Below are 27,496 nucleotides of genomic sequence, written 5' to 3'. Positions count from 1 at the left end.
GTGGTCAAAAAGCTCCTCTGTGGCAGGGCCCCGGGGGTCAAAGAGATCCGCCTGGACTTCATTAAGGCTCTGGATGTTGTGGGCGTGTCATGGGTGACACGCCTCTGCAACATCGCGTGGACATCGGGGACAGTGCATCTGGACTGGCAGACTGGGGTGGTTCCCCTCTTTAAGAAGGGGGACCGGAGAGTGTGTTCCAACTCCAGGGGAATCCCACTTCTCAGCCTCCCTGGTAAGGTCTATTCAGGGGTACTGGAGAGGAGGGTCCGCCAGGAGGTCGAATCTCGGATTTAGGAGGAACAGTGTGGTTTTCGTCCACCAGCTGGACCAGCTCTTAACACTCTGCAGGGTCCTTGAGGGTGCTTGGGAGTTTGCCTGTCCGGTCTACATGTGTTTGTGGACTTGGAGAAGGCATTTGACCGTGTTCCGCGGGAGGCCCTTTGGGGGGTGCTTCGGGAGTATGGGGTCCCGCACAGTCTTATCCGGGCTGTGTGGTCCCTGTATAGTCTGGTCCGCATTGCCGGCAGTAAGTCGGATTCGTTCCCGGTGAGGGTTGGACTCCGCCACGGCTGTCCTTTGTCACCGATTCTGTTCATAACTTTTATGGACAGAATTTCTAGGTGCAGCCTTGGTGGGGATGGAGTCCGGTTTGGGGGCCTCAGCATTGCGTCACTGCTTTTTGCAGATGACGTGGTGCTGTTGGCTTCCTCAGGCCGTGATGTTCAGCTCTCGCTGGAGCGATTCGCAGCAGAGTGTGAAGCGGCCAGGATGAGGATCAGCACCTCTAAGTCCGAGACCATGGTACTCAGTCGGAAAAGGGTGGCATGCTCCCCCCGGGTTGGGGATGAGATCTTGCCCCAAGTGGAGAAGTTCAAGTATCTTGGGGTCTTGTTCACGAGTGAGGGTTGGATGGTACGGGAGATCAACGGGTCGGTGCAGCGTATGCCGTCATTCGGACCCTATACCGGTAAATTGTGAAGATGGAGCTAAGCCGAAAGGCAAAGCTCTTGATCTACCGGTCGATCTACGTTCCTACCCTCACCTATGGTCATGAACTTTGGGTTATGACCGAAAGAACATGATCCTGGATACAAATGGTCGAAATGAGTTTCCTCCGCAGGTTGTCTGGGTTTACCCGTATAGATAAGGTGAGAAGCTCAGCCGGGAGGGACTCTGTGTAGAGCAGGGATGTCAAACTCAATTGCACAAGGGGCCAAAATTCAAAACACACTTAAGGTCCCGGGCCAACCAGGATAAACATTTATTGAGCACACTTAAACTTAATGTTTTTGGAACGTAAATATGAAATTTGAACCTTAAATCACTTACACAGTATTTATTTTTTTGCTCTAAATAAAAATAGCTTGTTAGATTATACGACTTAGAACTTAACTTAAACAACTTAACATCAAAATAACATTCAAATTCCTTTACTCCTGTGTCAATGTATATGTTTAAAAAAAAACGTAAATATCCCAAAAGATTTTGCTCTCTTTAATACATCTCCTGTCAAAAGTAGAAATATGAAAATGCTAAAAAACCTGGAAATATACATAAAACATGTATTTTTCAGAAATAAATTCTAATCATTCCGTTTTCTCGGCTCTTATGACTCTGGTTTGATCATTTGCTCTGATCGCAGCCGGACACTGTGTAGTTCTTTGCATTATTGTGTTTTCAGCGCGGCGAAAAGGGTATAGTATATACAGGGTTGGGTAGGGTTACTTTAACTTGATTACTTTCAATTACTATTGGATTACTGTACACCATTACCAAATATGCTAATAAAAGACAAAAGAAACTAAATATGAATAAAATTAAGACTCACAACACGTGGTAAGCTTTCTCTCCTGCCTTTGATCTCTTTGATCTCCGGCAAAACTAACAGACAGAAACAAAATGAAAAGAAATCCTAACAGCTTGGCAACATCATTTTTGCCGTTCCATGTATTCCGTTACTCCCCAAGCCTGCACAAAATTTGGTAATTTTATTCATATTTAGTTTATTTTGTCTTTTATTAGCATATTTGGTATTGGAGTAATCCAAAAATAATTGAAAGTAATCAAGTTAAAGTAACCCTACCCAACCCTGAGTATATATATAGTATATAGCAGGGGTCGGGAACCTTTTTGACTCAAAGAGCTATAAAAGCAAAATATATTAATTTTACTTTGGGAAAGAGCCACACCATATATTATGAGACAAATTTACTAAATTGCTAAACCCGCGCCCCAGACAAAAGCTTAGTCTTCAGCACATTTATTTTTGATGATTTGATAAAAATTATGAAAAGGGAATGCCAGAGCCCGTGTCCCAAAATCAACAAACATAGCACTTTAAACTTGTCTCTTTCTTGCAATTACTCAAGATCGGTTAAACTCATTTTGACCCTTTTTTTCATACATATTGGTTTAAAAACCAGATGCAAGCAGTTATTTTGTAAAAACGTCACAACATTCTGAGAACAGGGAGCCTGATGTGCTTACCTTTGGCAGACAGAGTAGGGCAAGAGATGGGAGTGTTTGCACTTTTTGCATAGCTCCACCCATCCCTCCCACTTACCCAATCAAATAACTTTAAATTCTCTTCCGGTGTTTTGGCGTATTTACAATTTGTTCCGCGGATTCATCAAAAAGTATCTGAACACTGAACACGGGTTATATAGTGAGCTTTTATACAAAGGGTTTTTTTAGCGTTGTACAACCAAAACGAGTTTCTTTTTGTGTGGCACCTTGACTGTAAATCATAGTGAAAACGTGCCATATATATTCTGAAAAGTAGTGCTTTCTATTTGAGTCATGGTTTGGCTTTGTGTGTATCCAAACAGGATTAATGGTGCAAGTTTTGAACGAGATTGGGAACGGGCCATTTATAACAATAATGTAAAATGGTCTTGCGGACCGGATATGGTCACTCGGCAGGCCGCACAGTAGAGCCACTGCTCCTACGCATTGAGAGAAGCCAGTTGAGGTAACTCGGGCATCTGACAAGGATGCCTCCTGGTCGCCTCCCTCGGGAGGTGTTCCGGGTATGCTCCGCCGGCAGAAGGCCCCGAGGGCTACGCTGGAGAGATTATGGCCCAATCCCATTCCTCTCACTTGGCCCTGAGAACCCTCCAGTGAGGTCCCTCCATAGGGAAGTCCCGTCGGTGAGTGAAGTGCAAAGTGAAGATTGTCCCCTAAGAAATTGGACGGGACTTGCAAGGTTCCACCCCAGTCCAGTAGATGGCCATAATACGAATTGGCTTTGGACCTCAGTGAGGTATTGGCCTACGTCACATGTACAGTATACGACTTGAGTCTCAACCTGTGGTGTGGCAGTTGGAGAGTCCGTGCAACGTTAAAAATGCCTGTTATTACCGATTCCCTGGAAGCTCATCACCTTTTCCGTGTTTCCAATCAACGGAGGGGAAATGCGCGATATTGAAGACTGTTTCGGCGCTATTTAGCACTGATTCATCTTTACAAGGTACGTCCACTCGTTTAAAAAAAATAACCCGTTCGGTCAAATACAGTAAGGGTTAACGTACAACGCACGTTCACATAATACCCTATGTTTGTGTAGACATAAATGACAACCTACTTATTAGTATCTTAATGCCATTTTATGATATATAGTAGGGGCCTTTAATGTGTGACACGATGAAAAGTAAAGAAACACAGGAACAGTCTACCTGACCCTTAAGCTGACATGATCGTCACCAAACTTCCCTGTAGGACCCAAACACCTTAGTTCATAAGGAATTTAATTCAAAAGAGTTGTCATTGGATATAAAAAAACATTATTTCTACATATTCTCATGATGCATACGTCACAGTAAAAGCTGTCTTTTTCTTTTCTATGCCCACATTTATGTCCAAATTGTTTATCTTATCTGTTGTGTTCCAGAGTGCCCATCCCATAAGCATGGACAGGTTGGACAGGAATGTACCCATCCTGTGCTTATGGTTTGATGTGGAGTCAGAACTCATTCAGGACTTAAGGTTGAGCAAGAAGGTCATGTGAGCCCTGCAGGAGCTGCTGAAGAGGGAACAGGACCATGGCTGGAGGTCCTGATCTACGTGTACTGGCTGGCCCACGGTCTGTCCTACCGTGTGGTGTCACGGGTCTTCAGGATTCCCAGGTCCACCGTACACAGAATTGTCCACAGTTAATATGGAATAAATTGCCCAAAAGCCATGTTTCAGGCTCTGGAAGTCAGACCCACATTTGCATCCTGTGCTTTTCTGCATTACTATTCAATAAACGTCTTTGAGTAACACCTTGGTGGTTTATTTCATAATGATGTGAGATATTATATAGTATAATATTTATAGCTAGCCACTCCTTGCACATCTGTTTCTCTGCACTATTGTACTTACAGTGTTATTGTTACAGTGTTATTGTTACTGTTTACCTGACTGCCCATTTTGCACATCTGGTTAGCTGCTCCTCTTGCACTATTTGCACTACTGTAAAATACTATACATAACCATAATTATTTAGTATATTATTAGTACTCAATACTCCAACTCAATACAAAATTTTATTTATATCTGTACATTCAAGGAAACTGTGCGGGTCAGATGTATCGACATTTCGTTCTGTATACACGTGTACTAGATTGACAATAAAGTAGATCTGAATCTGAATATTGTGTGTGAACTGTGTGATTATTGGGCAGAAAACAACTACAAATCACTCTGGGTTAAATAATAGTTTACTTTCAGAAAAACAAACTCACATTGGGTCAGAATACATAATAGCAAATAAATAATGTGTCACAAAATGTAAGAAAAATATACCAATACTTCAATAAAACTGGAAAACACAAACTGGAACTTCATTGAATTCTAAATAAAATAAAATATTTTCCTTATATAAAACAAAGGGAAACATTGCAGAGATGTCACTGTTCTGGAAATTTGTCCACGAGCTTCCCAAAAAGGATCGCGAACCGCTCAGTTTTGGCCTCAGTTTCCTTGTGCCTTTTCTTCACTCTGGCAGACTCCTCTTTCAAAATGTCAAGGAGTGTATCGTGCTTCCTTTTTTTTCTGGGTGATTTGGGGTTTGATGCCGGAGTGGAAGATGCCGACGACATGACCGTTGGTGTGGATGGTGTGGTCGCTGTGATGGTGGCCAGCTCTTCCACAAGACGTTCTACATTGGCCTTTAGGGTGGGTGGAAAAAACAAGAATTACTTCATGCTGGTGTATTGTACAAAAACTGTGTACAGAATGCTGAACAAGTTGATGTGAGACAGGAAATGATTGGATGTGTTCTGGATAATTATTTGATTGTGAATAGATACACAAAACTGACGTTATTCTTATGGCTGGAAGAGCCTTCAATTGGCCAGAATCACATATGCTTTAAAATTGTCTCTACATTTGGACAACATTTTGAGAAGGTAATTAGTTTATTTCATACGTGTTTACAGAGAAGGCAGTGGACTATGTCACAGTTATTAGTTTCATCTGTATTTCCACGTGAAATTCGGAAACATTACTCATGATAGATGATGAAAAGTAATGCATTCTGATCTCACATGAAAGAATCATATTGTAAATAAAACACGACACCCGAAATTGTGTGCAGTAAACAAGCGCACATATCCAGAACGTTATTGTGACTATGCTGCTTTAACGACTGGCCATGTAGATGTAAAAGCACGACTCGTTTAAGATAAAAACAGGGATGGGCTGAACCGTGATTTTCTGCAGTTATTCTACTCTACAGTTTGTAGTGTGAATTTTTTTTTGCGGCTCCCTTGGTAGATTTGTGCACTTTGTAAAGTAGCGATTTTGCAATGTTCATGTTTTAACGCGGAAATACGATTTTCTATTGCATTTATGTCTAAGATATCTCAATATATTTTGTTGCAAATACATGCTTAGTTGTGGAAAACTACTTACATTTGAGTGGTTCCTTTCCAGCCATGTTTGTTGATATTGAGAATTCGCAAAGTCTTCTGGGTAGTCACTTCGCTCCAAGTGAGGTACCGACCTCCTTCGATCTGAACTGGTTATTTCATGGGTTGAGGGCACTTCTCCCTCGGTCTTGAGAGTATTGGGACACATCCCATTTTCACGTGAACGCGCAAAACCGAGTGACTAGGGCAAATAGCGAGTGAAAGTGAGAAGAATGGGACGCAGCCCAAGTCTCTCGGCTAGCTTGGGAACGCCTCAGGATCCCGTCGGATGAGCTGGAGGAGGTGGCTGGGGATAGGGACGTCTGGGTTTCCCTTTTAAGGCTGCTGCCCCCGCGACCCGACCCCGCATAAGCGGAAGATAATGGATGGATGGATGGATTTTAAGGTGTTGGTACAAATTACTTATGTTTCCTCTGGACCTAGCGACTACACAAGAGCAAATTCTGCAATGGGCCTCTGATTGACCGACGCTTTTAAAACATGAACAGGAACAATTGTGGTTGGCCAAAACTCCATCACTTACTACAAAATTTTGGAAAAAAACGCAGTGGTTTGCGGCTTCACTACCCCACTACGTCACATCGCAATGTTGATTCATTTCAGTTAATCATGCAGCCCTAGCACACGGCTTGGTACAGACAGGGAAAATGGAACATTATCTGGCCTCAATTTGATAGTGTAATATTGTTGCATTAAACCCAAACCTTGATACAACTTGGGATAAGTTTCACGCAACACTTTGATAACGATGCTGTCGGCTCTAGATACAAGGTTAAGTTTTACACTTTGCAGGCCTGCTTAATAAAACTCCCATATTTTCATGACTATAAGGCGCACCGGGTAATAAAGGCACACACCCAAAAAATATTATTTTTGTCATATATTTTCCATACAGAAGGCGCACCGGACTATAAGGCGCTACAGTGGGAACGTCAACAAAACAGTCAGATAGTTTAAACTTATTAACCTTAACTTGACACAAACATTTTATTTATTTATTGTGTTTACGGTTTGGAATCGGAGTTTGGTTGCCCAATGACTGGAAAAAAAAAGAAATACATTTGTTGCATAATATCATCAGATTATTTATTAGAGTCTGTAAAAAGGAGCCAGTAATCAAAAGAAAAACCTTCTTCTACGGGTGTAAAATGCATTGGACACTACATAGTATTAGTCAATAGAAGTTGGTGCCATTGAGTGGTGTAAAAAACATTTAAAACCTTTTAAATTCAATTACATGCAAAAATAAACATTAAAATAATGTATGGGAAAACAATCTCCCTGCACGTGGTGCCTTCTCATTCTCGATAATGCCCCTGGCCACCAGCCCAGCCATGAAGATGATATCCTGGAGTACAGACGCTCCCCTAGGGCCCGGTCACACAGCCGTTTGCGTCTGTATTGCGGGTAAAATTTTGCGTTTTTTTTTTTTGCCCGTGGTTGCCCGCGATGGAAAATGCGCAAAATTGGCCAACCCGCTGTTCATCTGTGGTATGCCCGCAAAACAGACGCTGGCGGCTGTTCCGCTTCCTCATCGCGTCATTTCCACGTGTGGACCACGGGTATAAAAGCTGCCGAGCCGGGCTGTAGAAATCATAACCGCTCAAGACACAGTCCCGTGAAGATCAAGATTTCAAGCTATGGCACCGAAGAAGCCAATATGTTATTATTGTAATAGTTTTTCATTTTTATTTTATTATCTTGTTATGAAATGAAAAGAAATGTCAAGAAATAAAAATGGATTAAGACGAGGTCACTACAGTGACGGGGATCCATGTTCACCCCTTGACGTCTCGAGCACAACTGGCGTGTGCTCTGCAAATCGAGCTGTATATACGCAGAGAAAGGCGTTTGACCGTCACACGCGCTAATTCACGTGATAACACCGCGATACAGGTGCAGAACAAACGTGCTATGACCGTGCTCCACCCACGATTACCCACTAAAATTTCGCATCCTACCCGCATGTAACCACGCCCTGGCCACGGCCGTAGCACGTCGTTCCGTGTCTGTACCGCGTCATTACCTCGTGTGTACCACGTGTGCCGCCCGCGGTTACACGTGGTACACACGAGTTTTGAGCAGCGCAAAACTTTTTCGCGCAGCCAACCGCGTGTGAATTTCCGACCGCGTGTAAAGCACGGCTGTATCTCGTCTGTATGGCGATCTCAAAGCGTCCAACAGCGTCTGCTTCACAGGCAGAAATTTCTGGCCGTGATTCAGCCTCGATACGCCCGTGAAAGGCTGTGTGACCGGGCCCCTACTACAACCATTCGACTTACGTAAAACAGTAGTTACATTTTTTTCGGGATGTCGAAAAATATCTGGACATTAAGTAAGTTAGATTTTGTATTGTGTGCACCTTTCTCCGAGTAAAGGACAGTACTGTTGTGCCCCTTTCCGCCGCGTAGCGCTGTGTGAGGTCACCCGGCTTTTACTTCCTGGTTCGAGTGTAATCATAACAACGTGTACTGTATCGCTAGCGTGCTAAGAACTGTGATGTTTAATATATCGTGCATCCATTCAATAAGGTTGATGAAAAGTTTAAAGAGGAGAGCCGTTTCTTTTGAAATGAAAGCGAAATAAGAAAGCTTGATGCGGTTGAGAAAATGCTCGGAACGCCTTTTTTCAGTCACTTTTTACCAAAAAGGAGGACCTCTTGAAGCGCATCTCCCAAAAGTAAATGAAACCTCACTTTATGTATCTTTATAGAGCATATTATTTTATTAAATGTTTATTTTTTAATACAAAATAATACAGGTTATACATACATACTTCTATAAACCTTAAGCATACAAAATATAGCACTGAAGCAAATTCAACTTACTAACGATCGTGGGCAGCGTCTGCAACTCACCTTACTAAAGATATAAACGTTGGGCTGCCACATTATGTTTTCGTTTCTAAAAAGAAAAAAAAATGCAAATGTTAACGTTTGGGTGATGCTAAGAGCGGATGTTAAACCCAACTGTTTGCCTTCAATGACATCCCACCAATGATTTGGCTTGAGGTCAATTGTCTCACACCACTATTCCTGCTAGCTTCTGCAAAGTCAACTCTCTTGTACTCTTAAGTTTTATAAAAAAATATTTTAACTTCATTCACATTTATCGGTCGTGTCTTTACTTTTAATCTAGAATAATAATAATAATTCTTCACTTGAGGCATTTGAAGACAGTGGATATCGGAATCATAGCTACAGTGGCTTGCAAAACTATTTGGCCCTCTTGAACTTTGTGACCTTTTGCCACATTTCAGATTTCAAAAATCAAGATATAAAACTGTAATTTCTTGTGAAGCATCAACAAATAAGTGGAACACAATCATGAAGTGGAACACAATTTATTGGATATTTTAAACTTTATATATATACTGGACTGTCTCAGAAAATTAGAATATTGTGATAAAGTTCTTTATTTTCTGTAATGCAATTAAAAAAACAAAAATGTCATACATTCTGGATTCATTACACATCAACTGAACTATTTCAAGCCTTTTATTATTTGAATATTGCTGATTTTGGCTTACAGCTGAAAAAAACTCAAAAATCCTATCTCAAAATATTAGAATACTTCCTCAGACCAAGTAAAAAAAATAATTTTATAACAGCAAAACTAAATCAAACATTTGAAAATGTCCATTGATGCACTCAGTACTTGGTTGGGAATCCTTTTGCACGGATTACTGCATCAATCCGGCGTGGCATGGAGGCAATCAGCCTGTGGCATTGCTGAGGTGTTATTGATGCCCAGGATGCTTCGATAGCGGCCTTCAGCTCATTTGCCTTTGTAGGTCTGGTGTCTTTCATCATCTTCTTAACTATACCCCACAAATTCTCGATGGGGTTCAGGTCAGGGGAATTAGCAGGCCAATCAAGGACAGTGATGCCATGGTCAGTGCACCAGTTACTGGTGGTTTTGGCACTGTGGGCAGGTGCCAGATCATGCTGGAAAATGAAATCCTCATCTCCATAGAGCTTTTCAGCAGATGGAAGCATGTAGTGCTCTAAAATCTCTTGGTACACAGTTGCATTTACTCTGGACTTGATGAAACACAGTGGACCAACACCAGCAGCAGACATGGCTCCCCAAACCATTGCTGACTGTGGGAACTTCACACTGGATTTCAAGCAACTTGGATTTTGCTCTTCTCCAGCCTTTCTCCAGACTCTGGCGCCTTGACTTCCAAATGAAATGCAAAACTCGCTTTCGTCTGAAAAGAGGACTTTGGACCACTCTGCAACTGTCCAGTGCTTCTTCTCCATAGCCCAAGTCAGACGCTTCTTCCGTTGTCTTGAGTTCAGAAGTGGCTTGACCATGGGAATACGGCTATTGTAGCCCATTTCCCGGACACGTCTGTGAACTGTGGCTTTTGATACCTGGACTCCAGCTTCAGCCCACTGTCTTTGAAGCTCCCTCAAATTCTGGAAGCGGCTCTTCTTCACAATTTTGTTAAGGCTGCGGTCATCTCTCTTGGTTGTGCAGCGTTTCCGGCCACATTTTTCCCTTCCAACAGACTTTTTGTGGATATGCTTTGAAACTGCACTCTGTGAACAGCCTGCTCTTTGAGAAATGTCTTTTTGTGTCTTACCCTCCTGATGGAGGGTAACAATGATGGTCCTCTGGACAGCAGTCAGATCAGCAGTGATTTAGTTTACTGAACCAAGCTGAGTGTTTTTAAGGCTCAGGAAACCCTCGCAAGGTGTTTCGAGTTAATTAGATGATTCAGGTGATTAGTTGAATAGCCTACTTGTATACTTTTTCATGATATTCTAATATTTTGAGATAGGATTTTTGAGTTTTCTTAAGCTGTAAGCCAAATTCAGCAATATTCAAATAATAAAAGGCTTGAAATAGTTCAGTTGATGTGTAATGAATCCAGAATGTATGACATTTTTGTTTTTTTAATTGCATTACAGAAAATAAAGAACTTTATCACAATATTCTAATTTTCTGAGACAGTCCAGTATATTTAAAAAAAAAAAAAACACAACGAAAAAGTGCAAAATTATTCAGCACCTTTACTTTCAGTGCAGCAAACTGTCCAGAAGTTCAGTGAGGATCTCTGAATGATTCAATGTTCATCTAAATGACTAACGATAATAAATGAAATCAACCTGTGTGTAGTCAAGTCTCTGTATAAATGAACATGCACTGTGATAGTCTCAGAGGTCTGTTTAAAGCGCAGAGAGCATCAAGAAGAACGAGGAACACACCAGGCAAGTTTGAGATACCGTTGTGGAGAAGTTTAAAGCTTAATTTACCAAGCTTTAAACATCCTAAGGAGCGATGTTCAAGCAATAATATTGAAATGGAAAGAGTATCAGACCATTGCAAATCCACCAAGATCGGCCCTTCCACCTAAACTTTCAGCTCATACAAGGAGAAAACTGATCAAAAATGCAGCCAAGAGGCCCATGATCACTCTGGATGAACTGCAGAGGTCTACAGCTGAGGTGGGAGAATCTGTCCATAGCACAACAATCTGTCGTTTACTGCACAAATCTGGCCTTTATGGAAGAGTGGCAAGAAGGAAGCCATTTCGTAAAGATATTCATAAAAAGTGTTGTTTAAAGTTTACAACAATAGAATAGAATATACCTTTATTGTCATTGTTACAAGATGGGTTGAACATATTGTGACAACGGAATTGGGCGTGGCACTCCAGTTTCACATTTAACAGTGAGGATAAAAGAAAACAAAGAAGATAAAGGAACAAAGAAGATAAGGTTATAGTTTACACAATATAAAGGAAAAAGAAGATAAAGGTTATAATTTACACAATATATACACAAGAAATGTGGGCATGCAGGATGTTACATACAGTTTTGGGACAGTTTTGGGACTGAGATGTCTTCCAACAAGACAATGATCCAAAAGATAAAGCAAAAGCCACAATGGAATGGTTCACTAAAAAACATATCAAGGTGTTTGAATGGCCAACTCAAAGTCCAGACCTCAATCCAATTGAGAATATGTGAAAAGAACTGAAAACTGCTGTTCACAAACGCTTTCCATCCAACCTCACTGAGCTCGAGCTGTTTTGCAAGGAGGAATGGCCAAAAATACCGGTTTCTCGATGTGCAAAACTGATAAGAGACATACCCCAAGCAACTTACAGCTGTAATCGCAGCAAAAGGTTGCGCTACAAAGTATCAACTCAATGGGGTTGAATAATTTTGCACACCCACTTTTTTTTTTTTTTTTTTTGTTAAAAAAGTTTAAAATATCCAATAAAGTGTGTTCCACTTCATGATTGTGTCCCACCTATTGTTGTTGATTCTTCACAAGAAACTAGTTTTATATCTTTATGTTTGAAGTCTGAAATGTGGCAAAAGGTCACAAAGTTCAAGGGGGCCCAGTTTCGGAAGCCACTGTATTATGATTGTCGTCACTCTGACCTGAAAACGTTTGAGGTGAATGTAAGACACAAAGATGGCTAATTCTGAATAATAATTGGACTGATCAATGCAGTATTTCCAAATGGTGGTAGTTTTCATGAACACGTTAGTTTAATAATAAAAAGCTAAACTAGTACTGTCCTGGGTGCAACATAACCTTTGCTGAGAGTACAATGTGAATTTGTTCCCTAGCTTTTGTGATCAAACTGTCCCCCAAAAATATAATGTTTTGGCACATAAGAAGGAAATTCACTCTTGGGACTTTCTAAAAATTCAAAGACCAATCTCACCAGCAGAACCATAAAATACTTTATTCCCCTCAAAGTCATCAGTGCAAACTCAACTTGAATTATAATGCAGATAAACCTTGAATGTCGCTTACGTTTCTCTATCGTACATTAGGAGCAACATTTTCATGTTAAATGTTTGAACAATAGCATATTGTGTCCTATAAAACAGAATTACAACTTTAGTGCTCTTTGTACAAAACGTTCTTCCTGCATGCTTCTGAAAACATAACAATTTTGTTTTATTAAAAGTTAAAATATAAGGCAAGTATTTGCATTTTTACAGTGCATGTATGTTGTGTTGCGTACGCTATGCGCAGCTTTAACTTGAATACCTCGTTGTAATATTTCCAAAATCAAATCCTTGTTAAGACGGTTTTAAAATAACAACACGCCTGCTGATAAGCATTAAATTTGTTAATTGTGTGTGGGAGGAAAATATGAAGAAATTGGTCATTGGAATTGGTATTGTTTCCCACCTGAAAACCAGATCGTTTTAGCAAAATTAAGTTATTTGCCGATTACAACTAAATGCCAATTCAATATTGTGTGATACACACAAGATCTGAAACGTGTATAATTTGAAATGTAAAAAAAAAAAAAAAAAATTCATTCTAATACTTTTTAAAATCAGTTTTTATATGAAGAAGAGAAGAATGCCGATGCAGTTTTTTGCCTATGGAGGGAACCAACAATTTAAAGATTTCAGAAAACTGATTTGTGGTCTTCTTTATATCAACATTTCTTGGACTCACAAAGAAGAAGCTACTAAAAAAGTAGTGAGGTATCTAACAGTTGATTTACTAAATCAGACGAGTTGATTTCCTCGCAAAACTAACACGGCCATCTACATTTGATTAAAAAGCAACGATCCTCTGGCTCTCCCATCCGCAGGTCAAATTCAATCATCAATGACAACTCTCTATTTAACAGCTGCCAATCTGTCAACAAAAATCAAGTGCAAAAGACCCCTAAAATGTTTGTATCCATCTTAAACAACAGATAAGCAGCACAAAAGCTCATTGGTTAGCTTTGAATTTGTGGCAGCTGTCTGATTCAAAGTGTGTTCAAGAAGTTTTCTGATCTACATTTAAGGGTTCCGAAAAGATGATGGACAGGACACACTGGCAAAAAAATAACAACTTGTCCTACTTTAACTAGTGTCTTTCAAATCCAATGTTTTACTGTGGTGACTTTATTTGATGTATTTCCCCACATTCAGTCTACTCCTCGGCATCATTCTAACGCGTTGCGCAAAAAAACAAAAAAAAAACAAAAAAACATCAAAGATATTTTTGGGCAGCAGTTAACTTTAATTTATCACTGGTTTTTATTTTGGCCAAACAAAGATCAAGGAGGCAAAAAAACGGTGGCGCTGAGTTGGTGGAGTCAAACAAAAGGGTTGCATGTGTAGTGGTGGCACATGATAAAATTCAAACAGAAATCAGAGCATACCAAAGTACCCACCACACTTGCAAACAGGATCCTCTTTTAGTTGTGTTCATCGTCCCCTTCCTCCCCCACAACCCCCCCCTACCCAAAAGAAAAGGATCCTCCTACTTTGGTCCCCAGTCTGAAGATTCGACGAAAATGTCCAACAGCCTTACACCAAGTCGCCATCCTCCACAGGCAGATGCATTCATTTGCGAAACAAGTAAATGGGCCTCTGAAAACCTGAAGGAACAATATTACATGAAATTGCAATGCATAACTTCCACAATTTCCCCACTTTAAGACGCACAGCATTATATGGCTCACTCCTGAAAAATGCTTGTGATTTTTATTTCATATATTATGCGCACCGGACTATAAGGTTAATCGAATCAAAACTACTGCAAGGGATAGGGTTGCACAAAAAAATACAGAATTTGTGTCTTGATTGATCAGTCGGTATATAAAACTAATCACAATTGCATACGATTGGATGCACTAAAATTCATACCCGAAACGAGCGGAAAGCGCGACGGATTCCATCCACTAGGATCTAAGCTTAAAACTCACTTCTACTCCATAGCATATGAATAACCAACTCTTCTCGTCGGCTGAAAAATAGTCTGTGTAATATAGTGTAATAATCTGTGAAGCCCTTTGAGACTCTTCGTGATTTAGGGCTATACAAATAAAAATGACTTGACTTGACTAGGGATACAGACGACACATGAAAAGGCATTAGGTCTCATCATTTTCATAATTTGGTCACATTAACAATTTGTAAGTGTAATTATTGGGCCGGGTGACCGCAGTACAGAAAAGGTTGGAGGCCACTGAAATACAATATTGTATTGCCAACACACAAAAACTTTACAAAGCACAAGAGATTTGGAACTGAATAAAGGGAAGGGCAATGTGGGAAGTAAAGCTGTCATCATGCATGGCTGCACATGTTCAACGTTTGCTACTTAAAATACTTACTTTAAAGTGAGAAAAGGTGAAACAAACTTTTAGACCGATTTTAATCACTTTCTTTTGTCTTACATCTGTTACAGTGATTAAAATAAGCATGATAATGAGATCAGATCTAATTCCTTTTCATGTGTCGTCTGTATCCCTAGTGGTCGAGCGAATGGGATCTGGACTTGATTCCCATTGCATCCAATGTTATGCAATTGTGAAAATCCATCCATGTCCCAAGCGGCCTGGTGGTTAGGATTCGGTGCTTTTAACATTGCTATTCAGTTCGATCCCTGTTGCCACAATTGCATAGTTGGTCAGCAAAAAAATGTTTAGACTGATCAATATTGTACAAATATAGTAACGCATATCAATATTCTAATGCTCACCGCACCTCATTATAAGGCGGTCGTTAAAATTTCTGGCCTATATGTGGTTTTTGCGTGTGCCTTATTGTCTGGAGACTACACTAATTCCCCCACCTTTTGCTAAACCTTGAGGAGTTCCGAGGAACTCACAACTGGTGAAGCCCACTTCATTGGTTAGGTAAGATGAAAACTGATCGGGCTTGAGACGGATGCTGTGAAAATTTCTTTTGATGTTATCCTTGCGGGCAAGACAGAAAAATGTTATTATTGTCTAGCAGCAAATTATTTGAAATGAAATGAGCTTTCTTTCACCGTCAGCTTCTTCCTCTTGGCGTAGGATTGCCATGGCTGCGGCTCTAGAATGAAGATGCCGCCAGGATGAAGATGCCTGTATGCTCTCTTGAAGAGGCGCTTGAGACCACTGTCACCCCAGTTGAGGTGAACCCATTTGCTGACGCTCAGACACAGGATCACGTCATACTCTGGCCGCTGAGTCAGGAGTAGGTTATCATTTTGCAGCACATAGTTTGCCTGGGGAAACATAGAAATGGGATTTAACAACACATATTTCTATTGCAGAAAAATGAGTATGTGTTTTCTAGCACCGTCTTTGCCAAACCAATGTTGTTCGAACTTCAGGAAAAGGTCATGCTTTAAATTGATTGCTTTTAGTAGTTTACATTAAAAACAAAACAACAAAAAAGAACTATATTCAAGTATTAGAATTCCATATAGAGTCTAACCGTTGTAAGTATAAATCAAAGTGAAATCCATCTTTTGTATTTTTTGCTGCAGACTGCTTCAAACAGGCACTGAAGTCTAAACAGTGGCATTTACAGGTAGAGATAAGGTTGTGCTAAAGTTTATGCCACATTGCCCTGAGAAAGTGCTTCCAATTATTTATGTCACAACCCCAGACCCCAGAAATTAATTGTGATAGCTCCTATCATTGGCACCTTCTTGAAACAAAGTTTGTGCATCGCTTCTTCGGTATTTTGGGGCTTACGTGTCGCTCAGTATAAGCCCAAAATGTGTCCAAAATACTGAAGTGGTGCGTGGGTTTGAAACTAAGAGTTGCGCTGCCATGATCACCACATGACAGATTTCCAATGTTGTTTGCACCGTGTGCGTTGCTACGCGTTAATAGGTAGTCATAGGTAGTCCCAAAGGGAGGTGAAACAAAAAAAAAACTTATTACGATGTTAAAATATTCGCTAATATTTTGCATATTTGCGATTAGACAAATATGTCATATTCTTGACAGCCCTATAAAAACTGTTACTAAAGAAACAAACTAATCAACACTATTGCTGTGTGGAAGGTGCAATGCAATATTTGACAATGGAAGTTGTTTTATTGGTTTTCAATGAACATATGACAGTTACTAGACATCTCCTTACCTTGATGAAGGAAACATTAGCAGGGAACTCAGCTGGTTTCATGTTGGATGATTCAATAAGAGGTGCAGCAATGGGACCTCGGGAGATCTGCAGGGAGAGAGGGAAAGAGCAGCTCCTGGCCTCATCACTACTTTGGCACTCCATGTTTTGCATTTGGCCATCTAGTCTGCGGGGCCGGACCTGTTGGGTGCTGCAAGAATCCTTGTTGATGGCAGCCTGGCCTTTTATGTCGTTGCCATTTTCCTTGCTGGCCGCACAAAACCCTTCACCCTCACAGCCTGTGTATTCTGGCGTTGTCCGCCTGGCTTCTTGCGTCTGCATCTCGGAGAGGTAATGCCTGATGTTCTTGCGTGCAGCTTGCACAAGCCCATTGTCAATGTCCAAACCTAATATGCGAGCAGGACGCAGCATTTTTGCAATGTAGAGCGTGAGGTGGCCCGAGTTACAGCCTATATCTAACACACGTTTACCCTCAAACCACTCTGGACACAAAGCATGTATCCGTGGGTCTTCACTCGCACTCGGGTTGCGGTACCCGTAGTACTTATTGTAGTTGCCAAACTGGAACTTAGTGTTTTGTTGGTCGCTGGCATGATTATGGGGATGCTTGAGCTGCCGACCCCCCGTAATGGATTTGGATCTATCCTTGGGCGCGTTAATGTGATTTTTGGATCCCCCAATTTTATGATTTTGCCCAACGAAGGCGGATTTGGCAACAAGGGTTGAGTGAGTCACAGGGGGTTCCAGTTTGCCTGAGTTTCGCCTCCTCTTGCGTTTGCTTACATGTTGGTTAGCCCCAAGCAGAACTGATGAAGCAGAATCATCAGCAGACATGGATGCAACTTCCTCCTTAAAGTTGGATGAATCGTCAGCAGAGTGGTCACAAGATTCCCCCTTGCCGCCAGACACTCTGTCTGAGGCTTTTGAACTTTCCAGACAGGAGCGTAATACCAAACCAGAAAGTGATTCAGAGTTTCCTGTCTTACCCTCATTTTTGCCAATGTCTGAAAGGTGTAACTGGGTTGAAAAGCTGCCACCGTGATGTCTGTTACGATGCCGCCTTCTTCCGACACTTTTTAGGGGGGACACCAGATAAACGCTATCGCCTATGCAGCTGTTTAGATTAAGGGGATCAGTGATATCCCTGGGGATAAGGATCTCCACAGGGTCACGACTCTTTGCAGGCAAGGGCGAAGATTTTGGCGTTTCTGCATTCAGTGCTCTGTTAACTTCCTCATCCTGAAGGCTGTTGAGGTTCAATGGGTCAAAAATGTTACCGCCAAGGAGGAAGTTAGTGGGCAGGACGGAGTCACTTTCTGAGTTTGCCCGTCGTCTTCTTTTACCAGAGCTCGGATGCTTGAAACTGAAGTTTGATGTGTTGCGACGCTTCGCCACTCTCATTTGTTGATTTTGCTTGTTGTTATGGAAGCTGTTTCTTCGACTGATGCTTGACTCATTCCCTTTGAAAATTGACTCTGTTCCGTGAAAGTGGCTCAGAGCATCCATTGCACTGGTGTGTTTTGGGGAAGCAGCGGTGCCAGGAACAGGACATGAACCATTCAAGTCCAGGGCAACCCTAGCTGCACCTTTTGCTATGTTTGATGCGCCACTGCAACTTCCAAAACATTCTGAGGGCTGAACAGAAGAAGCCAAGCTCGCTCGGAGGCTATCAGTTTTGACGGTGTCTTCGACAACAGACATTATGCTGGATTTACCTACCCACGTTGAACATGGAAACGTATATGAGACCTGTGGTTAGAGGAGACATCAGAAATAAAAATGAACAAAAAGTACATGATTCAATCGGGAAGTCAATCCAAAGGACTTCCTAACAATGATATTTTGTATGGGCCACCACAGGGTCTAAAAATGCTATTTTTATTGATCGCAAACAACCAGTCATGGTTTACTTGCTATCTAAAGAAGAGCCATAACTGGTCGTAATCCGATGCTTTGATCAACATCACTGTAAATTAAAATGGCAGCCTACTGGGATTGATAAATATAATAAAATAGTCTTGTTTCTTAAAGCCCATTTTATTATTTATTTGTATTGCCCTTAATCAAAAAGAGTCTCAAAGGGCTGCACAGACCACAGATTATTGTAAACTGCAGACTATTATTATACCACCTGATCTAAAACCTACACGAGGGCAAGGAAAAACTCAAAAACCTCAACATGAGGAAAATAAAGAAACCTCAAAAGTCAAACTTCTAATTTCTGAATTTTACGAACACAAAATGCTGTGTTTGGACTAATTTAGCTAATACAATATAGTATTTTGGGGAAGTATTTGGGTGGACTTAAACTTTACAGGTGGTGTCCGTAACATCAAAAGTACAAGCTGACCATCTTATGGCTGAAATCATTATTGCAGCTCTTTTTGTTCCACATGCAAGTCAAGTCAAGTCATGTGTTTTTGTATAGCCCTTAATCACAGAGTCTAAAAGGGCTGCACAGATCAAAGACTTTTGCAAACTATTATTACAGACGATAATGATACCATCCGCTGATATCAACAATTATAATTATTATAATAATTATAATCAACCTATTGTAGAACTTTATTTTGAAAAGCATCCACTTGGAATTCAACGGTCACAGGACCCGCCACCAGTGACTGTGACATCATCACTTTAAAAGAAGCGCAAACAGCTTTCTACTTCTCTTCTACCCGCGTTCCAATTGCCTACAAGCTCCCCTCTTGGGAAGGGGGTCACGCTGCCAGGACTAAGATGGCCGATTGACAAATATGTGACATTTTTAGATGTGCTTGAATCAACTTAATTTTTCTACTTTTTGGCGGTTTGGTTTGGCATTTGGACTGTACTTGAAACAGTCCTTTTCTTACTTTCACCATTTTCACTGTCGAATACAGACGCTCTCCTACTTACGACCATTCGACTTACATAAAACGGTAGATACAAACATTTTTTTCAGGATGTCGAAAAATATCCAGACATTGTTGTAAGTTAGATTTTTTTTTTATTTTGTGCACCTTTTTCAGAGTACAGGACATTACTGTAGTGCTTCTCTCCGCTGTCGCGCAGTGAGAGGTCACCCAGAATTCACCCGGAAGTAAAAAAAGCTTCCTCTTTCTAGTTCGTATGTAAACATACAGTGCTATGTGTACTGAATCTCCAGCACGCTCAGAACTTTGACGTTTTTATTGTTTAATAGCTCATGCATGCATTCAATATGGTTAGTGTAAAGTGTAAAGGAGAGGCGAGCCGTTTCTTTTGAAATGAAAGTGTAAGAATAAAGCTTGATGCGGTTGAGAAAATTGTCGGAACGCTTTTTTTTCGGACACTTTTTACCAAACTCAAAGCACATCTTCCACAAGTAAGTTACACTGAAATGTTTATGTTTTAGTACAAAACAATACAGGTTACTTATACAATCCTTTAACATACTTATATAAACATTAAACAACCAAAAAAAAACACTAAAGCATCTTACGAACAAATTCAACTTACGAACAATCGTCTGAAACCTAGTTCGTAAGTCGGGCAGTGTCTGTAGAGCAAAACTGCGAGCACATGCAAGAAATAGCCTCCCCCCGCCTCATTGCCTTCTCTTGTCCAACCTAGTGTAGGCGTGGACGGAACACCGATGAGAAAAATAAGTGTGGTGATAATGTTTTTACTTTGGATCTAAATGTATTATATATATATATATATATATATATATATATATATATATATGCTGCACAGCGGCGCAGTTCTGAGGACATGAGATCGGACACCCTGTGTGGAGTTTGCATGTTCTACCCGTGCTTGCGTGGGTTTCCTCCGGGCACTCCGGTTTCCTCCCACATTCCAAAAACATGCATGTCAAGTTAGTTGGCCAGTCCAAATTGTCCCTAGGTGTGAATGAGCGGGCGAATTGTCTGTCCCTGTGTGCGCTGCGACTGGCTGGCAACCAGTTAAGGGTGTCCCCTGCCCACTGTCTGAAGATAGCTGGGATATGCTCCTGCACCCCCGCGACCCAACTGAGAATAAGCGGTGCAGATAATGAATGGATGTATATATATATATATATATATATATATATATATATATATATATGTATATATATATAATTATAAAGGCTTTTTGAACACAGTCGGGCATTGTTAACACATACTTAATAAGGATCGAGCAATATGTGTTTTTCAGGGCCGATACCGATTATTAGTGTCAAGAGGAGGCCAATAACCGATGTTCGTAGCCGATACACATTTGCTGTAAAACATTAAAAATTGGCGTAAAAAAATTTTGATAATGCAAAAAGAAACGATAAATATTGGTTTTTCCTTACTTGAGGCATGAGCAACTCTTATGTCATTCTCAAGCAACAGCAATTGACACAATAGTCTCTCCCTGACATGGATACAACAGGTAGATTGGGCTGTTCCATAAAAGATGCCATAAATGAAAAGGATCCAGAAGTTGACATAAAAACTAGCATCGAGAGTATTTTTTGTCAACAAAACCTTTTTGGGTTGACTACTAGTTTATACCAACATTAATAATTGCAGTATTACAAGCAAATTCGTAGTTAGAGGGACAGTGCTTATTTATTTAGTGCATCCAAGACGTGAAAATGTCATTAAAAATAATTGGTATAAATATAAGCAAAAATAATGCTCACCTAGAGAGCACTGACATAATTGTTCCCTATGTTTCTGATACAGGAAAACCAAAAACCTTGCTAAAGTATAGGCAAAAAGATGGTGCTTTAAGGACACTTTAAGTCTCTGTAGTTGGTATTCTCTCTGCTTTTTAGCACTTTTTGGTTGCACTACACCAGGGGGTCTTAGTGTTTGACTGAGCCCTTTGACCGCTAATAACTACAACCATGTAATAACATGGTAACAACATTCTAATTTTGAAATGCATATGAAACTGGTAGCAGTTCTTCCAAAAAAGTAGGTCTCCGCTTCAAAAAGGTTGGCAACTGCACTACCAAATACAGCGACATCGAATGGTCAAATGATACACACTGTCCCTAAAGCAACTTTTTGGAGGGAATTTTCAAAACTTTGACCATTTGTTGTGGAACAGGTATGTCCAACTCAGTTTGACTGCAGAAGAGGTAAGATCTGGTCTAAAATATTGCCCAACCCAACCCAACCCGGCCCGTGTTATGCCGAGAATTGCATCCCCTGTCGCGGGAGCGCGCACACGTCACTCCTGTTGCTACAACGACTTTTACCTCATTTTATCTCACTTTTACATCACTTTTCGGGGATGTAAGGGCGAACATATATCCAAGACCACTTCGTCTTGCATTTGTTGGGAATGTAATACAACTTAAACCATTTCTTCTTTGTATTTGTTGTGAACGTAATTGAACGGTAATGCACACCGTATATAAACCACTTTTGAGCAGGTAACGTGTTTATTTTGCCTTTTCCGACTTAAATTGCTCGTATTTAAACTGTTATGCACGCTACCATAAAGCTGATTATGCTGAAACGAAGTGTCAAACCAGGATTAGGGGTGTAGCTAATGAGATGGGAACTGTCAAACCATCAACAGATAAACGGGAGACAAACGTGTTTGATTTCTTCTCATAGTCAAACGAAGATGTAACACGTTGATAATTCTATTTTGTGTTTGACTTGAATAAACAGATCATTGTGTGCCAAATATTGTCACAGCAACTGTCATTTTTTTTTTTCTAGTACAAATGATCCAACGTCAACCTAACAAATGTAAACAATGCTGGTGGGAGGGACCAGCCTGGCTGCAACAGCCTGTCTGCCGAGAATTGCACCCCCCATCTATCTCTGGCTATGAAGGTCACAGGTCCATGAAATTTACCCTGATTACTCGTGGTGGGCCCATATCCTCACAGTGAAAAGCACAGCTTGCTGGATGCAACTGAACCTGTTTTAAGGGGGGTGCGTTTTTGCCTGCCGAGAAATGCACCCCCCATCCATCTCTGGCTATGAAGGTCGCGGGTCCATGAAATTTACCCTGGTTGGTAGTGGTGGGCCTATATCCTCACAGTGAAAAGCACACTATGCTGGATGCAACTGAACCTGTTTTAAGAGGGGGTGCGTTTTTGGTCGCATAAAACCCCTCAAGCAAGAATTATAATGTTGATTAATGCTTATTTCTTCCTTGCCTATTTGCAGTCTTTTAACGAAGACGATCACATGTTTTTTTCTTGTATTAAATGTCCCTTTTAATTTCATAAAATAATTTAAGTAAAAATGATTCGACCATTTGGTTATTAAAGATATACATGATTCCTCCCTGATTAATCAACATTATAATGCTTGCTTGAGGGGTTTTATGCGACCAAAAACGCACCCCCTCTTAAAACAGGTTCAGTTGCATCCAGCAAGGTGTGCTTTTCACTGTGAGGATATGGGCCCACCACTAGTAACCAGGGTAAATTTCATGGACCTGCGACCTTCATAGCCAGAGATGGATGGGGGGTGCATTTGTCGGCAGCCAGGCTGTTGCAGCCAGGCTTGTCCCTCCCACCAGCATTGTTTACATTTGTTAGGTTGACGTTGGATCATTTGTACTAGAAAAAAAAAAAAAATGACACCGTTGCTGTGACAATATTAGGCACACGATGATCTGTTTATTCAAGTCAAACACAAAATACAATTATCGACGTGTTACGTCTTCGTTTGACTATGAGAAGAAATTAAACAGGTTCGTCTCCCGTTTATCTGTTGATGGTTTGACAGTTCCCATCTCATTAGCTACACCGCTTATCCTGGTTTGACACTTCGTTTCAGCATAATCAGCTTTATGGTAGCGTGCATAACAGTTTAAATAAGAGCGATTTGAGTCGGAAAAGGCAAAATAAACACATTACCTGCTCAAAAGTGGTTTATATACGGTGTGCATTACCGTTCGATTACGTTCACAACAAATACAAAGAAGAAATGGTTTAAGTTGTATTACATTCCCAACAAATGCAAGACGAAGTGGTCTTGGATATATGTTCGCCCTTACATCCCCGAAAAGTGATGTAAAAGTGAGATAAAATGAGGTAAAAGTGGTTGTAGCAACAGGAGCGACGTGTGCGCGCTCCCGCAACAGGGGATAAAATTCTAGGCGGGGATGCAATTCTCGGAATAACAACCGCGGGTATATAAAGCTGAATCCGACCGATTAACTTGATTTGAGGGACTTGACCCGAAGAAAACCCAAAGCTTCGCTTCAGCGCCCAAGTGTGCGTTTCGGCACTGAATTGTGCGCTTTAGGTTTACTTTGGGCCCAGTCCCTCAAATCAAGTGTTGTGCACTTGGAAGTAAAGCGCCAAAATAAACACTTTGGCGCTAAAGTGCGCATTTTGGCGAAGTGCAGCAAATTATAACTGAACAAAGTGCCCCCCCCCCGCCAAAGTGCTCATTTCGGCCCAGATCTGCAGATCCGAAATTCGGTGTGTTACTCAAGTAAAATTACTGTTACGTCAGAAAAATATCAGTCATGTAAGTTAAAATCAGTCATCTAAATAATTACTTGGGTAAAAGTTGTGCAGAACCTCCACAAAGGGAGTGGAAAAAAATGATTGACATTTTAAGCCTGAACCCGGCCAGAATTTCGGGCCAAGGTCTTACTTCTGCGGCGAAATTCAGACATTTTGTTCTCGAGCGGCCCAGATCAGTAAAAGAATGTCTGTTCAAGTTTTTTAGCCTTGTTTTTCATCATAAGGCTTCATCATTTAGCCTACAATAGTAACCTAGCCTCTATATTATAAACAAGGATGACAAGGGATATTTTCCAAATTCAAAACATTCATTATGAAGTGGAGGAAAAGATTTTTCATCTTTGGCATGGAATGTGTTACTGTATTATTTTAACAGTTGAGTACATCCAGTTTTATACCTAAACCAACTCATTACGCTATATAAACTCAACACTAACCTCTCGCGACTGTTGAGAGCATTTTTTTAAATATTTAAACAAATCATAACTTTTGAAAGAAATTACCAAAATACTTACTTCTTTTTTCGACCCTCAGAAATGTATGGTGGGCTGGTTTAAATTAACAGGCTAGATCCAGCCCGTGAATCGTGCGTTGGACACACTTTCCTCGAAAACTAAATCATCTTTAAAAAAAAAACAGGACAAGAGACACCTAAATATTTATCATAATGTAATACGCTCACGTTGGACTTAAGTTCCTTGTTATTTCAAACTAAACATTTTAAAAATCTGTAAATTTTAAATAAAATTCTGTCTACCTTGCCACCAACAACATTGAAGAAGCACAATACAACTTCTTATCAAGTACATTTAGTCACTTTCAAAATTTCAATCGGGTTGACTTGTCTTTCGAACTCAGCTATTTTTCTTTAACTTAAAATTTGAAAGGTGGCGTTTGAGAAAAATCAGGGATTAAATAAAGCGAAGAAAAGTTAGAGCCACGATGCTGGACAGTTACACTGTTAGCATGCTAGCTCTTAGCATCCAGCCAACGTCGAATAAACGTTCAGTTGAAAAGACATCCAAAAAGTGCCTACTTTGACTTGTACCTGCCTTGGAACTCATTTAAAATTTGACGTGAGCCAAGAATAATGAAAGAAGGGCTGAATTTTCTGATCACAATCCGGAGTGAGGACACTATCAAAATAATGGTCTCACCTTAATTGCAGTTCTCCGCACCTCCGGTTGGGCTGTCAACAGCTAAGCTAACGTCAGCTAGCAGCTAACTAGCACGTAATGGGAGCCATATCGATGCTAACACGCGGCTAACAAAAATATAATAGCAAGAGAATATAAACAAAGCACGTGTGGCTACGCTCTTGAATGTCTAACACTACACACTGCTATCAATGGCCTGGTCCGATTCCCAATTGGCTTGTCAGTCGGAAAAGAAGTAGGTAAAAGAAGTGAATGTGGCGTTAGAGTGCCGCGGTGCATCGGAGCATGGGCTTGTACCGTAGCTTGGAGCTATCGGCCATGGGGGCGGGGTCACAGAGATGCGCTCAGTGTGACTCGGTGTTATGTCGAGAAATGCATCCCTGCCGAGATTTGCATCCCCTAGCTACTATAACCACTTTTATCTCGTTTTATCTCACTTTTATATCACTTTTCGGGAATGTAATGGCGAACATATAACCAAAACCACTTTGTCTTGCATTTGTCGGGAATGTAATACAACTTAAACCTTTCCGTCTTTGTATTTGTTGTGAATTTAATCGAACGGTAATGCACACTGTATACAAATCACTTTTGAGCAGGTATTATGTTTATTTCTATTCAAATCGCTCGTATTGAAACTGTTATGCACTCTACCATAAAGCTTATTTCAGCATAATAAGCTTTACGGTAGAGTGCATAACAGTTCTCAAAAGTGATTTACATATGGTGTGCATTATCGTTCGATTACATTCACAACAAATACATATATATATATATATATATATATATATATATATATATATATATATATATATATATATATATATATATATATATATATATATATATATATATATATATTTTGGTTATAGTAGCGAGGGGATGCAAATCTCGGCAGGGATGCAATTCTCGGCCCGGGCTTGAGTACACAGGCAGAAGCCTCTTCGAGCCACACCACGGTCACAATCTGAACAGAAAGTCGCTGTTAAAGAAGGTGTTAAAAAACTTTGTCTAATATGGAGGTGCTTGTTTCGTTTTCTTTTCTATCTACATTGTTGCCGCTTAATGCTGCAAGAATTTATCTCTAGACATTGCCAGAGGTAACGGGTACCCAGTGGCGATTCTCGGGTCAAGTGGGGCCTCAAGCAGTAATTCATTGGCCCCCAAACTCTCGGCCTTTGTAATTTAAAAAAAACAACAACAATTTGTAGCAAGTATTGTTTAGTTTTACTTCACAAGTTATAGATATTAATTGCATACACAAATATGTGAATTTTCTGTTCATTTTAACAGTGTGCAATATCAAAAATGATATTACATTAACATGTATTATTTTCACATTATACTAAAACAGACAAACAAAAAGCCTTTAAAATTAAAGCCTTTGTTGAAGGCAACAGTTCTCAACAATTGTTTTTAAACAAACGCCCCTTGAATCTCACCATAAGCCTCCAAACGCCCCCTTAACCCCTGCTAACGCTCCACTTTGTATTAATTAAAACAGACCAATCACTTCCAATATAAGAAGTACCCCCGATTACATGATCCATCTCAGGGCCTTGGCTTGAGCAAACACTGTGACTATGTGCTCAAGTTTCAAAGAGCTTCAAACCCGGTACTCAATAGAGATGAGTGCAATGCCAGAAAGTTGATCTTGGGACATAGTTGACTGGAGATATGTTTTAATCAACATTCGCAATGAGAAGCTTCTATCCCCAGAAGCTACAGTAACGGGCAAGGTTAATAGTAGGCGGAGGGCGGATTCCTGTTATATCAGAATTCTGGACTGAGATTTTTTATCTTGAACAGCTGAAAAGTTGTTCAAGATAAAAAAGTTCCGCGCACAATTGTTTTACAGTCCCGCTGCTGCCGATCGCTGGTGAAGGGAAACCCCTCCCACAGCTGCTAAGACGCTGTTTGGCTTCTGACTGCCCACAAGTGATTATGATTGATTGATTATTGCTCCAGCGTAGGTCGGGGGGTCCCGTCCCTGTGCGTTGAGCCGACCAGATGAACCAGGTTTTTCCAATGCTGGCGGTCTTGTGCCAGCTGTTCTGCATCCTCTACAGCAACTCCATGTTGTTGGAGGTCGCCCGCAACGACGTCAAGCCATCGAGTGCGGCGTTTCCCTCGTGGTCAT

The 27,496-nt window shown here is 40.6% G+C and overlaps 1 protein-coding gene and 1 long non-coding RNA gene across 5 annotated transcripts; both read right to left on the bottom strand.

The window, feature by feature from the left end:
* Positions 1–4,684: 4,684 nt before the first annotated feature.
* LOC148349867 (uncharacterized) lies at positions 4,685–9,282 on the bottom strand. Its single transcript, XR_015847287.1, has 2 exons — positions 8,770–9,282; positions 4,685–5,150 (listed from the first exon to the last, which is right to left on the bottom strand). It is a non-coding gene; the product is annotated as an uncharacterized LOC148349867 (long non-coding RNA).
* Positions 9,283–11,499: 2,217 nt separating this feature from the next.
* Positions 11,500–25,702, bottom strand: mepcea (methylphosphate capping enzyme a). Of its 4 annotated transcripts, none has more exons than XM_088321117.1 (6): positions 25,357–25,702; positions 24,715–24,821; positions 16,759–18,507; positions 15,671–15,889; positions 15,473–15,596; positions 11,500–14,273 (listed from the first exon to the last, which is right to left on the bottom strand). In XM_088321117.1, exons 3-6 carry the CDS (start codon positions 18,457–18,459, stop codon positions 14,239–14,241), a joined length of 2,079 nt encoding a protein of 692 aa, XP_088177243.1. In that variant the 5' UTR covers positions 18,460–18,507; positions 24,715–24,821; positions 25,357–25,702; the 3' UTR covers positions 11,500–14,238. The 4 variants fall into 4 exon arrangements, with proteins under 4 accessions (XP_088177243.1, XP_088177244.1, XP_088177242.1 ...); XM_088321118.1 differs by lacking the exons at positions 24,715–24,821; positions 25,357–25,702 and adding an exon at positions 25,252–25,303 and having other exon boundaries at positions 16,759–16,845; positions 16,939–18,507; XM_088321116.1 differs by lacking the exon at positions 24,715–24,821.
* Between the last annotated feature and the right edge of the window lie 1,794 nt (positions 25,703–27,496).

Source organism: Urocampus carinirostris, chromosome 17, assembly GCF_059441175.1.
Source record: "Urocampus carinirostris isolate Australia breed hairy pipefish chromosome 17, RoL_Ucar_1.0, whole genome shotgun sequence".
NCBI classification, from domain to species: domain Eukaryota; kingdom Metazoa; phylum Chordata; class Actinopteri; order Syngnathiformes; family Syngnathidae; genus Urocampus; species Urocampus carinirostris.
Note: the sequence above shows the minus strand (reverse complement) of the source record. Positions and strands in the feature narration are given on the sequence as shown.